General features: G+C 43.6%; 1 protein-coding gene across 1 annotated transcript in view; it reads left to right on the top strand.

Annotated features, from left to right (window-relative positions):
- Positions 1 to 1146: 1146 nt before the first annotated feature.
- Positions 1147 to 12175, top strand: part of ARMC3 (armadillo repeat containing 3) — a 103686-nt gene continuing 92657 nt past the window's right edge. Inside the window, exons 1-3 of the mRNA XM_040433023.1 lie at positions 1147 to 1194; positions 4001 to 4118; positions 10187 to 10312. Coding sequence (XP_040288957.1) covers positions 1147 to 1194; positions 4001 to 4118; positions 10187 to 10312 — 292 coding nt within the window. The remainder of the gene's footprint in view (positions 1195 to 4000; positions 4119 to 10186; positions 10313 to 12175) is intronic.

Raw genomic sequence — 12175 nt, 5'->3', positions numbered from 1 at the left:
GCACAAAATCTCCTGTGGTGACTTAATGACATCATCATGGCAGCCGGTGTGGTTACATCATATGTCACCACTCGCGAGCTTTCATGCGGTATATTAAAGAAAGAGGGCCATGGCGGCCTCTTTGTGCGCAAATGGATGAGGTGAGTATGTATTTTTGGGGTTTTTCCGCCATTTCAGGGAAAATTTATTCGTTACCACAAAGCGCGAGGAAATTCGACTTCGTGGCAAGCCAAATTTCTCCTGAAATTCGGATCGAAGCCTACTTCGGATACTTTGATTCGCTCAACACTAGTCTTAACATCTGGATATGAGCAATGTATAATATAATGGAAAAATGAATCCAGCCAGCAAAGGAAGCAATATGGACAATAACAATACATTAGTAAGTGGCTTGTATTAACTTTCTCTACATGATAAATGCCACTTGCTGAAGTGAGACAACCCCTTTAAGTGTCGGAAGATGCATGCAATAAGCATAACATATGCATTACGTACATATTCTTGTCGCAGTCACATAACAGCTCTACTTAGGTGGAGTGATCACCGCAATAGGGTCCAATGGTGACCAATAGCAACAAGTTAACCGTAAAGAATGCGCAGTTTTCTTGTAAGAGGGGCTAGGCTGTTTCCAACCCTCTTACAAGCATCTTAGACTACATTCACAGTTGCAGTCGGACATCTGGCAAGTTGTTCCAGTCGCCTGATCCATCATAAATGCCAGCTGTCGGCCAGCCAAAACCCAGCATTTATGCCTATTATAGTCTAAGGGGATCCGGTGAACTCCGGGTGGCGGTTGTCTGCCGGGACAGCCTGCCAGATACATTCACCGGAGATGTGAAGAAAGGCTGAGACTCCAAGACCTGACAATCAGCATGTATTACTGGGACGGACTCCAGAGCAGGTTGGAAACTATCGTGGAAGGGGGTCGAAAAAGAATGAAGAAATAAAGGTTGCAGCCTGAAAGAGAATGCTACTTTTTGTAACTCGGGGTAACACTTGGTTGAACTTGATGGACTTATGTCTTTTTTCAACCGTATTAACTGTGTAACTGTGTGAAGGAGTCCAAAGCCTTTAAAGATATTAATAAATAGTCTTATCCTGAAATGTGCTGTATCCTGAGATTATTCTGTTTCTATTATTTATAGAATGGGGAAAAAAATAAAGAAGGAAGTTGAAGCTCCACCAAAGGATGTGGTAAGTCAGCAATAAGGAGGTGTAGCTGTCAGAACGGATCAGTGTTAATGAAGTGATAGAGAAACAACTGCAGCTCAACGACTGCTATTCCTGAAGGACTAAAGTAATCACTATGGCCACCATTACTGTAAATATCCAGATTATCTTTATTACATAAGATATATGGGAATTAACAGTTTATTCCTAACTGGTTTATTGTGCCATAGTAAAAGGCAGCTTCCTGAATGATCGGGCAGCCAAATGTCAGGTCCCCCACTGTCGAAGCCTGCTGGGGACCCTTCAGAGAAGACTTGCTTTTACTGCTTCTGTCTTCTCTTTACTAACCTGCGCAGAGCATAGAACCGAGGCATTGGCGCTGCCTTTGCTGGTCCTGGCGGACATGTGATTGGTTTGAGGTGGACCCAGCAGAGCCCTAACAATGGCAGATGTCACTGTGGCTGTGACTTTTCCTCACCCGCTCAGGAAAAAGTTGCATATTTTGCCCCAAAAACACCTTTTTGCGACAAAATCTGCGACATAAATACACCAAATATTGGCGTAAAAAAAAAAGATAATAAATGAGCCCCTATGTGTATGAAAATCATATAAAAGGAAATATCCATTATTTATCAGAAAACTCCAAAAACATCACATGGCTAGCAAAAGATGCAAAGAGTTATCTCCTAAGGATAGAGAACCATCTCGCTAGCACCACCTCCCTATGAGTCAAAGACCTAGTTTTTAAGTCTTTGGGCATATCCAACCGTAGGCAGCTGTTTCTGGGTGCTTGCTCCTGCTCAGTATAGAGGATTCTGGCTGGCTGCGTGTGATGACTTGGATGCAGCTTAGGGTCCATTCACACGTCCGCAATTTCGTTCCGCATTTTGCGGAACGGAATTGCGGACCCATTCGTTTCTATGGGGCAGCACGATGTGCTGCCCTGATCCGGAATTGCGGGTCCGCACTTCCAGGTCCGCAATTCCGATCCCGAAAAAAACAGAACATGTCCTATTCTTGACAAGAATAGGCATTTTCTATTAAGTGCCGGCGATGTGTGGTCCGCAAAATGCGGAACGCACATCGCCGATGTCCATGTTTAACGGATGAGTGGATCCGCAAAACACACAAGGACGTGTGAATGGACCCTTAGGCAGGGTACCAAGGCATTGCACTCAGCAAGCCAGAATCCTATTCCATATTGACAAGGGGCAAGCACCCCAAAACAGCCGCCTACAAATGGATACCTTGCTTGGATATTTTTCCTTGTCATGTCCTAAGGTTTGTTAAAAAGTCGGACTTTGACACACAGGGAACCATTTTCCACATGGTGTCTCCAGTGAGATGGTTCTCTTTCCTTGGGAAAATTCTCTTTGCATACTGTATTTTCCCGTAGAGCATTGCCACTCTGTATACACACCTGGTCTCTATAAGGAGCGCTAGTTCCCTGCCATGGCTAGCTCCAGAACCAGGTCAGTTAGTTCAGTTCAATTTTTGCTTTCCCCACTAAGAAAAATCTGGTATGTTATCTGCAGTATCTAGTGTTAGGGCTCATGCACACGACCGTATGTATTTTTCGGTCTGAAAAACACGGATCCGCAAAAAAAAGAAATGCAATACGGATGTCACATGGACGTCATCCTTATTTTTTTTGCGGATCCGTGTTTTGCAGACCGCAAAATACATACAGTAGTGTGCATGGGCCCTAACATTGTAACAATGCCTGTCCTTGTCTGCAAAACGGACAAGAATAGGACATGTTCTATTTTTTTTGCGGAACGGCCATATGGAAACGGAATGCACACAGGGTCATTTCCGTTATTTTGCGGACCCATTGAAGGGTAAGGTTCCGCATATGGGCCGAAAAAACGGAACGGTCACGGAAAAAAAAAATGTTTATGTGCCTGAGCCCTAAGATCCTTGTATTATGCTTAAAGGGGTTATCCAGGCTTTTTTAAAAATCTTGCTGAGTGCTTTCCTGTGGGGCCATCTCTACTCCGCTCAGACCAGCTTTGGGCTCTTACAGTCAGATCCTGACCGGATAGGTTTCTGAGTCTTAAGAACACATCCGGTCGGGACCTGAGTGAAAGAGTCCACAGCGCAACGAAGGTTTAAGAAATAAGCAGACTGTCTTCCCTTCACAGGTCAACACACAGCAAAATATTCAGGAGAACCCCTGTAATTCTTGTTTCTTTGGGTTTGCAACCATTTTTTCAATGCTCCAAGTCAGGGGGGAACTAACTCTCCTTAGGGAGAGTGCACCTTAATCAGTATGAGACTTCCTCACACTGATAAAGGTGCTCTCTCCCTAAGGAGAGTTAGTTCCCCCCTGACCCAGACACAGGCCTCTCACCCAGTTAAGCCAGTTCTCTCTGCTCTGCACTGATGAGGGGCAATCACCCCGAAACAGCTGTCTGCAGATGAGGTGCTGGCTTAGTTAATATCCAAGTCATGTCTCAAGGCTTAGTTTAAGAGCTGAACATTGACTTATCGCTGCCTTACATCTGGTGGCATTAGAGGCAGAGCTTGTTAAGAGCTCATTTGCATCCCTTCCCTCCATTCAATGCTCCAATGCATTTAATATAAAAGTGAAAAAAATAAAATATATTGAAAAGAAATATTATACTATTCTCAGTCTGCAGCTCATGGGCAGACCTATGTTTTCTATTTTTCTCATGGGTTCCCTATGGAACCCCAACACATCTTCTACATCAGATCTAACATGCACAACATGGTATTTGTCTTCTGTACCTGATCACCACCTGTGACTATGTCATGTATAATGTCACTTGTATGTAGCGTTCAGATATTTTTCCCTTTATGTTTGCAGTTTGATTTATTAGCAATCGAAAGTAAAAAGGCAGAAACTGCAGTCTTAATGCTTCAGTCTCCAGAAGAGGAAATTCTTGCTAAATCCTGTGATGCTTTATACAAATTTGCAAAAAAAGGTTTGTGATAAACAGTCACTTAGAAGTAACTCCAATAATTTGTGATATAAAAGTATCCTGTAATAAAGAAAACAAGTGTATAAGGCCTCATGCACACGACTGTATTTTTGGTCCATGTACGATTTGCATTTTTTGCGGATCACACTTAGACCCGTTAATTTCTATGGGGCCGCAAAAAAATCTGGACAGCACATGGATGTCACGTGGCTAGTATCTCTATTTTGTGGCTCTGTAGTTTGTGGATCACAAAATGCGTACGGCCGTGTGCATGTAACCTAACTGCTAGTGATCTGTCTTCTACTGTAGCAGAGCTTTACAGGCATGGACCAGGCATGGAATGTGAAATTACACTGAGCTAATGTCTCGTTCACATTTCCATCTCCTTTTGACGTCTGTGGAAAAATTAGTTCTTCTTTCATCCGTGAAGTTGTCCTTTAAGGATCCGTGTTTGGTGCATGTGTCCGTTTTTTGCCCTCCGCGTGCCATCCGTATTCCATTGACACTGCTCAGCACCTACCATTGGTCCGTGAAAAATGGACCAAACACAGATGCCATCTGTGTTGTTTCAGTGGTTTTTCACGGACCTATAGACTTCAGTGGGTGTCTTTGGTCTGCATCATGGATCGCAGGAGAGCATGACTCCTTCATTTTTTCACTGACCCATGATGTCCGTGGAAAGGGCAGATAGCATGTTTGTGAAAAACAGAAATGTGAACAAGGCCTAAGCCGGTTCACAGGGTGCATTCATACAGTAATATCACCTTCCAATCTCTCAGCTCTTCTGAAATATCGTCCAGCCCAAAAACAATATGCCATAGATGTAAGTTGGACAAAATAAGCACCAGGAGCTTATTGATGCTGTGCTAAACGTTCTAGACACAGTTCCCTCAACAACCCTTCTGTACACATGCTTATGAGCTTCTCCTACGGACGATCACGGATTTGATAAAATGTATTTCTTCGTAACTCCTTGTTGGTTCAGTGAGATAACATGCGTTCCCTGTATTCATCGGGGTTGGACTGACTCACTGGCAGTGGGGTACTCACCATGGAGGCAGACCACACCACTGCTGTAGGGCCAGGGGTGAGAGGGGCCCAGTGCTGACCTCTTTCTCCTCATTCTTGACATAAATCCATTGTACTTTCCCACAGTCACCATTAGGGGGAATGCAATGCAAAAATCACTGTACAGCTGCCCTTGCATTCGATGGTAACTGTATAAATTCCTATGCGCTGAGATCCCTTAGTGGTGGCTACAGGCATTCAATTTTGTAATATTCTGTGTGAACGGAAGCAGATCATTTTGAGTTCTATGGATGAGATTTATCAGTAGATATATATGCCAGTCGTCCGGTGTAAATACATGGAGAAATATGGTGTTCAGAATGAACGGCACATTTTTAAAGCATTCGTTCCATGTTTTACTCAACAAATAAAACATAAATTGGTCAGAAATCTCACTTATAGGGGAGGCCTTACTAAGTTTTTCTATGGCGCTCCTTGATATCTGTGTACGCCACTGCCCACAAGAGTACCAGAGGATCCTTCACTAGATCCAGGCACTGTCCCAGTAATGGACTCCAAAGTTCCAGCAGAGGAGAACCCCATTTGGGGCTTAGTTTGAAATTAATTACTTGTCACTAGGGTCTATCTCTTATGGATTGATCTATTATACTTTATTCATGATATATCTTATCCAATGAAAGCAACAAAGTGTCACGGATGTTCCCGTGACAGGTGGCAGGAGATCGGTGAGACTGGCAACACGTGGTTTTGATCTGACATGTTTTCCGTTTGGATCAAATGACCTCTGTGTTGTTTCTGGTGCTTGCCTCACCTTCTTTCCCCTGGATCATTTAACCTTCTCTATTTATAGTTGCTTCTCCCACAATGCTGTGCGGTTTATAGCTTCTGTTTGGACCTTTTGTGTAGATTGTGGTTGGATCTCGGCTGAGTTCCTGGTGCTTCCATTGCTCCTTTGAAGTGAAGTCTTTCTTTTCCCTTTTGTATTTTGTTTGGGTTCTGTGTGTTGCATTATCCTATTGTTTGTATTAGGCCTGAAGGAGACTCCTGTTTGTCCTTCCTGTTGGAGGAGCAGGTAGTCTCGTCCCTGCCATTAGTACCAGGGTCCTATAGGGCTTGATAGGATTCTAGGTATTCCTGCGTATGAACACACCTACCTCTGGGGTCTGTTCATACTGATAGTCAGACAGGATTGTGATGAGGGTTTAACTAAGAGGTGTCCATCTTCCTTCCCTAGTTCTCAGGCCTGATTCCCTGTTTCCCCCTTGCCTCCTATGCTCGGTGTGGTGTTTCCAAAGACACAAAGATCGCAATGCAATTAAATGTGGACATGCACATGCTCTGTAGAGATGGGTGAACCTCAGCGTCACCTCCTCTGTTGGTGTTCATTGACAGTTGCTCCCTGCATTCACTCCCTGATGACTTAGTAAGAGTGATGTTCAGTGCTTGATAGCCTAGTATTCTAGGTTATCTTAGTCTGTACTTATGGTAGGGCAAGCAGTCTGCTTAGCTTTTTCAGTAAGACCATCACTGCGACCGTATATAAGCTTCCCTGTAGTGACTTAATTAGAGAAGCACACATTACACCAATCAATGCAATGCTCTTCTGGGCATCTTTAGCTAGTCCTATGAAGAGAATGATATTGCTGTCATACTGACATTCCAGTTCTACACCTACTATTATCATGAGGATTATCATTCAGATAGCATCTTCCCTTCACAGCAACAGTAAACTGACAGTGGCTTAGAAGGTTTTAGCACTTGTCTGAACTGCTACAAAAGGACAATATTATGTATTTCATTTCCAATGCTATAGTACTGACAGACTGAGTATAGAAGAAAACAGTCTATATTCTAAAAATTATTTCTCTGAACATTGAGATTAAAAAATTCACTTTTGACAGAAGTATCCCTTTAACAGTTAAATGTGGTATACGAGACTTTTTATGGAAACAGCACTGAGTTTGTCCTTGAACCGTGTGTCATCTAAACCCCAGTCAAGTGAAAAGGCAAAACAAAAACTGCAAAAAAATTGTAACTTTTAATCCAAACCCTTTAAAGTGTAGTCATAGCTGATGATAAAGGTTTTTGTGCACAGGCTTCTAGTGTAGGAGGGTGTGCATGCACTATGTGCTTTATTACAGTGTGTGTCCCTGTGCGTGAACTGTGTGGTGATTGGGTAGAGGTTGTGTAAGGACATGGGCATTTCTTTCTTACAGCTTCTCGTCAGTACTTTGTGTACAAAAGTATAAATCTTGTTGCTTTCCACAAACATTTATCACACATAAGCCATGTTAGTATATGAAAGCCAAATAAAATATGCAAAAATGTGTCTATTTTCTGTAATTATAATCGGATTTCAATTAAAAGGTGTCATATAATATTACATTGATATGTGTGACATACTTATGGTTCCTTAAAGGGAGTTTGTCAGCAGTTCTGACCCTGCCAAACCGCTGAAAACAGGGGTGGACTGGCCATAGACCCTATAGTAAAATTTCCTGGATGTCAGATGCCCTGGGGGCCGCCCAAACCCTGCTCATGGCCATGGTCCACGTACATAACGATCTGATGCTCTCAGCCTTAATTAATGCTAGAAACATTAGGTACTTATGCACCTGGCCAGTGACCACAAGTGTCCTCCTGAATTCATCTGTGGTAGTGCAGTATTTTATACTGCACTTTGGTATTTGGTTCTTCTGGGGCGGTATTTTGTGCTGCACTATAGTATTGCTGTCCCTGCCTACTTGTGGCTTGTGTTGTCCCTGCCTACTTGTTCTGCCCCGCTTTCTGTCAGATTGGACTCGCCTACAACTTGGGGCCAATTTTTGTTTTTTTTCCAGGGCCACTTTAAGTTCCCAGTCCACCCCTGGCTGACAGGGTTACATAGGTGCTATGGACAGCAGGACAAGAATACCTTTAGGGTCCATTCACGCGTCCATATGTGTTTTGCGGATCCATAAATTGCGGATCCGTGAAACACGGACACAGGAAATGTGCGTTCCGCATTTAGTGGACCACACATGGCCGGCACTCTCATAGAAAATGCCTTTACTTGAATAGGACTATTTTTTTGCGGAACAGAAGTGCGGATCCGCAAATGCGGATGCGGACAGCACATTCCGGCCCCATTGAAAATGAATAAGTCCGCACCTGTTATGCGAAATTGCGGAACAAATGCGGACCCATTTTGCGGACGTGTGAATGGACCCTTATTGGTGCATTTGCAAAGGAATTTTTATTCCAGCAGCTGCCGCTCCCATAAGTGCCCCAAAGGCGTTCATTCAGGAACCAGTATTCTTTGAAGTGAGCTGCTTCACAGCCCCTCCACCATGCTTTGAGTGACAGCTGTAGCATCCAACCAGGAGACCAGCACAGCTGTCACTGAGAGCAGACGGGCTGTGAAGCAGCCTACTGCAGAGAACAGGGAGCAGTTAGCAAAACTGCTGACAGGCTCTTTTTAAAGCGGTTGTCTTATCAGGGACATCCCCTTTCAGAGCCCAGCTGATCGGTCAGGATCCTGCTCCTGACCTCCCTGTCAAGTCGAATGTATTAATTCCTGGCAGCCATTCAGATGAATGGTTGTCCTTGTATTAAGAGGATGTCTCGAGTCAGCTAGAACCTGAGCTGCTCGTACAGATGGTTCTCCATTTTGACTCCTAGAGGGTGGTACCCGAGTGGGACCCCTTCCTCTATGATGTCAGTGTACCCTGATTGTCTTCAACCCCTTTAGGTTGGCCATAAACAACCCCTTTAGGTTGGCCATAAACACCCATTTCTGCCATTAGATACCAAATACAAAGTCCAAATACAATACAGTGAAACCTCTTTGATATAACCCAAAATGACATTAAAATGGTCTTCTAGAAGGGTGGTCCAAGCACAAAAAATGGCCTGTATGCATAGTTTATGATGGTATAGAAGGAAATTTGGTGTAGATGAAGTGGTGGTCTTCTCAAAGTACTGGTCTTTTGGATAAAGTAATAACATCGATAAGGGTACAGCCACAAGTGCAGAATTTGTATCCAGTTTTTTAAGCAAAAATCAGGAGTGGATCATAAAAAAGTATTAAGGACGAATACAACTATATTAAATCCTCTCCTGGTTTTGGCTTCTAAAACTGCATCTTCAAGGGTCGAAGAACAACTCTTCAGGACATGTTTAAGATTCTCAGGAGCCATGTAAGATTTACACAAGTCATTTACATTTTCACACTTGCGTTAATCGGATCCAGAAGGCTGTTATGGAAGAGAACGGCCTGTCCCAGTTCACCAAATCGAGCCTAGCTGGACACTGCCGTTCATGGCCAGACTCCATTGACTATAGTGGGGTCCAGCTTTCTATTGAAGTGCCGGCTTTAGAACGGTTTTTGTCCAGCTGAAAACCGGCACATATACCGGAAAACGTCCGGATCCCATTATAGTCAGTGGGGTAGGCTGGATCTGGTGAACTCCAACAGTCTTTTCTCTGCCAGAACAGCCTGTCGGATCAGTTTAATGCAAGGGTGAACCTACCCTAAGATCTGTGTGAACTTGACCTGACTACGGTATATTGTTTTGTGTAATGATAAGCAGGGTATTAAACAGCCCGATGTGGCAGACGATTGTCGCGAGGGAAGCGTTCCCTCCCGGCAATCGCCTGCTACCTAGTGGAGGAGACCGCTGCTGTTACTTACAGCGATCTCCTCCACAGCATGGGGAGGAGCGATCACTATGCCATCGCTCGTCCTTGTGCTGTTTAGTGGTTTGCTCCTGGCAGATCGTTATTAGACACCACGATCACCTGTCAAAAGAATTGGATTGCCAGATCGAGTGTTTGCTAGTTCTTTAGGAAATCGGTGGCAGTATTACACTGCCAGATGATCGCTAACGAGCGTTCATGCAAACGCTGGTTAGCAATTATCTGCCGAAAAATCGGGCAGTGTAAAACAGGCTTTACTGTCTAATCCTGTGTAGTCAGGTAACCTTCCTATAACTGGTATTGATCTCGTAGCATGCTGTATCTATCGCTGGGCACCGCTAAATTATAAATTTATGTTCTTCAAGGAGATGAAAATAAAGCAACCCTTCTTGGACTTGGAGCAGTCGAATCATTATCTAAACTTATCTCTCATGAAGATAAAATAGTGCGCAGAAATGCCACAATGGTCTGTGGAATCATGGCAGCACATAGTAAGTCATTTTATACAATACAACTCATGTTATATATATAAAAAAATGCTGCAGTTTTGCAAAACCGTGGTGTTTTTTGCTGCGGTTTTGTTAAAATGATGTAAAAAATTAAGTATCAACAAAGTGGGTCCGCCATATGGGGCAGATTTATAAAACTGTCTAAAAAAACTGTCTATGTTGCTCATAACAACCAATCACAGAACAGCTTTTATTTTTCAAACACAGAATACAAAAAAAAACTGTGCTGTGATTGGTTGCTCGGCAACAAAGACAATTTTTCCTTTAGACTGTGTCATACATCTCGCCCTATGCGGGAGATTTATCAAACTGGTGTAAAGTCGAACTGGCTTAATTGCCCATATCAACCAATCAGATCACAGCTTTCATTTTTCACATCTCCTTTGGAAATTGAAAGGTGGAATCGGATTGGTTGCTATGGGCAACTAAACCAGTTTTCCTCTACACCAGTTTTGATATATCTCCCCCTGAGTTTATCTAGGTTAGGGCTTCTCTGGGTTATAGATCTTGATGACCTAAGATAGGTTGTCAGAATCAGATCGGTGGGGGTCTGACACCAGGTACCCCCACTAAGAAGATGTCCGCAGCAGCTGCTAGTGCCAGAATAGCCATCTGATTGGTGGGGCTGTGTGTCAGACCTGATCGGATATTAAAGGGTCTTTCCCATCTCAGACAATGGGGGCATATGACTAGGATATGCCCCCATTGTCTGAGCTGCTCGTACAGATGGTTCACCTCTGGGACCCGCACCTGTATCGAGAACTGAGCAGGGAAGGTGGTGGCTGGAGGACCCTGCGCATGGGCTTCCATTAATTTCTATGGGGCTGCCGAAAATAGCCTCGACTATTTCCGTCGGCCCCATAGAAATGAATGGGAGTGGAGGCCACGGAAGCGCGTTGCGCTCCCATTCACTACTATGGGAAGAGCGTTTTGGTGGTGGTCCGACCTGGGGAAATCCAGGGTCCTCCAGCCACCACTCTCCCTGCTATAACCCAGATAACCCCTTTAACGATGCTGGATCATCAAGTGTAGGTAATTTTTCTACCATTTACGGTAAAAATTAATCATCCTTCAAGTATACCAAATGCATTGCCTTTTTTATTGTACTTCCATACAATTTTGTCAACACCACTACTTTTGCAGTTTTTTTAGGTATAAAACTACTTTAAGATATGAAGTGGAAAAAAGGGTGGGCCATTTATATGGATACACATTAATAAAATGGGAATGGTTGGTGATATTAACTTCCTATTTGTGGCACATTAGTATATGTGAGGGGGGAAACTTTTCAAGATGGGTGGTGACCATGGCGGCCATTTTGAAGTCGGCCATTTTGAATCCAACTTTTGTTTTTTCAATAGGAAGAGGGTCATGTGACACATCAAACTTATTGGCAATTTCACAAGAAAAACAATGGTGTGCTTGGTTTTAACGTAACTTTATTCTTTCATGAGTTATTTTCAAGTTTCTGACCACTTATAAAATGTGTTCAATATGTGCTGCCCATTGTGTTGGATTGTCAATGCAACCCTCTTCTCCCACTCTTCACACACTGATAGCAACACCGCAGGAGAAATGCTAGCACAGGCTTCCAGTATCCGTAGTTTCAGGTGCTGCACATCTCGTATCTTCACAGCATAGACAATTGCCTTCAGATGACCCCAAAGATAAAAGTCTAAGGGGGTCAGATCGGGAGACCTTGGGGGCCATTCAACTGGCCCACGACGACCAATCCACTTTCCAGGAAACTGTTCATCTAGGAATGCTCGGACCTGACACCTATAATGTGGTGGTGCACCATCTTGCTGGAAAAACTCAGGGAACGTGCCAGCTTCAGTGCATAAA

This window comes from Bufo bufo, chromosome 5 (genome assembly GCF_905171765.1).
Source record: "Bufo bufo chromosome 5, aBufBuf1.1, whole genome shotgun sequence".
NCBI classification, from domain to species: Eukaryota; Metazoa; Chordata; class Amphibia; order Anura; family Bufonidae; genus Bufo; species Bufo bufo.
This window is presented reverse-complemented; position numbering and strand designations above follow the sequence as displayed.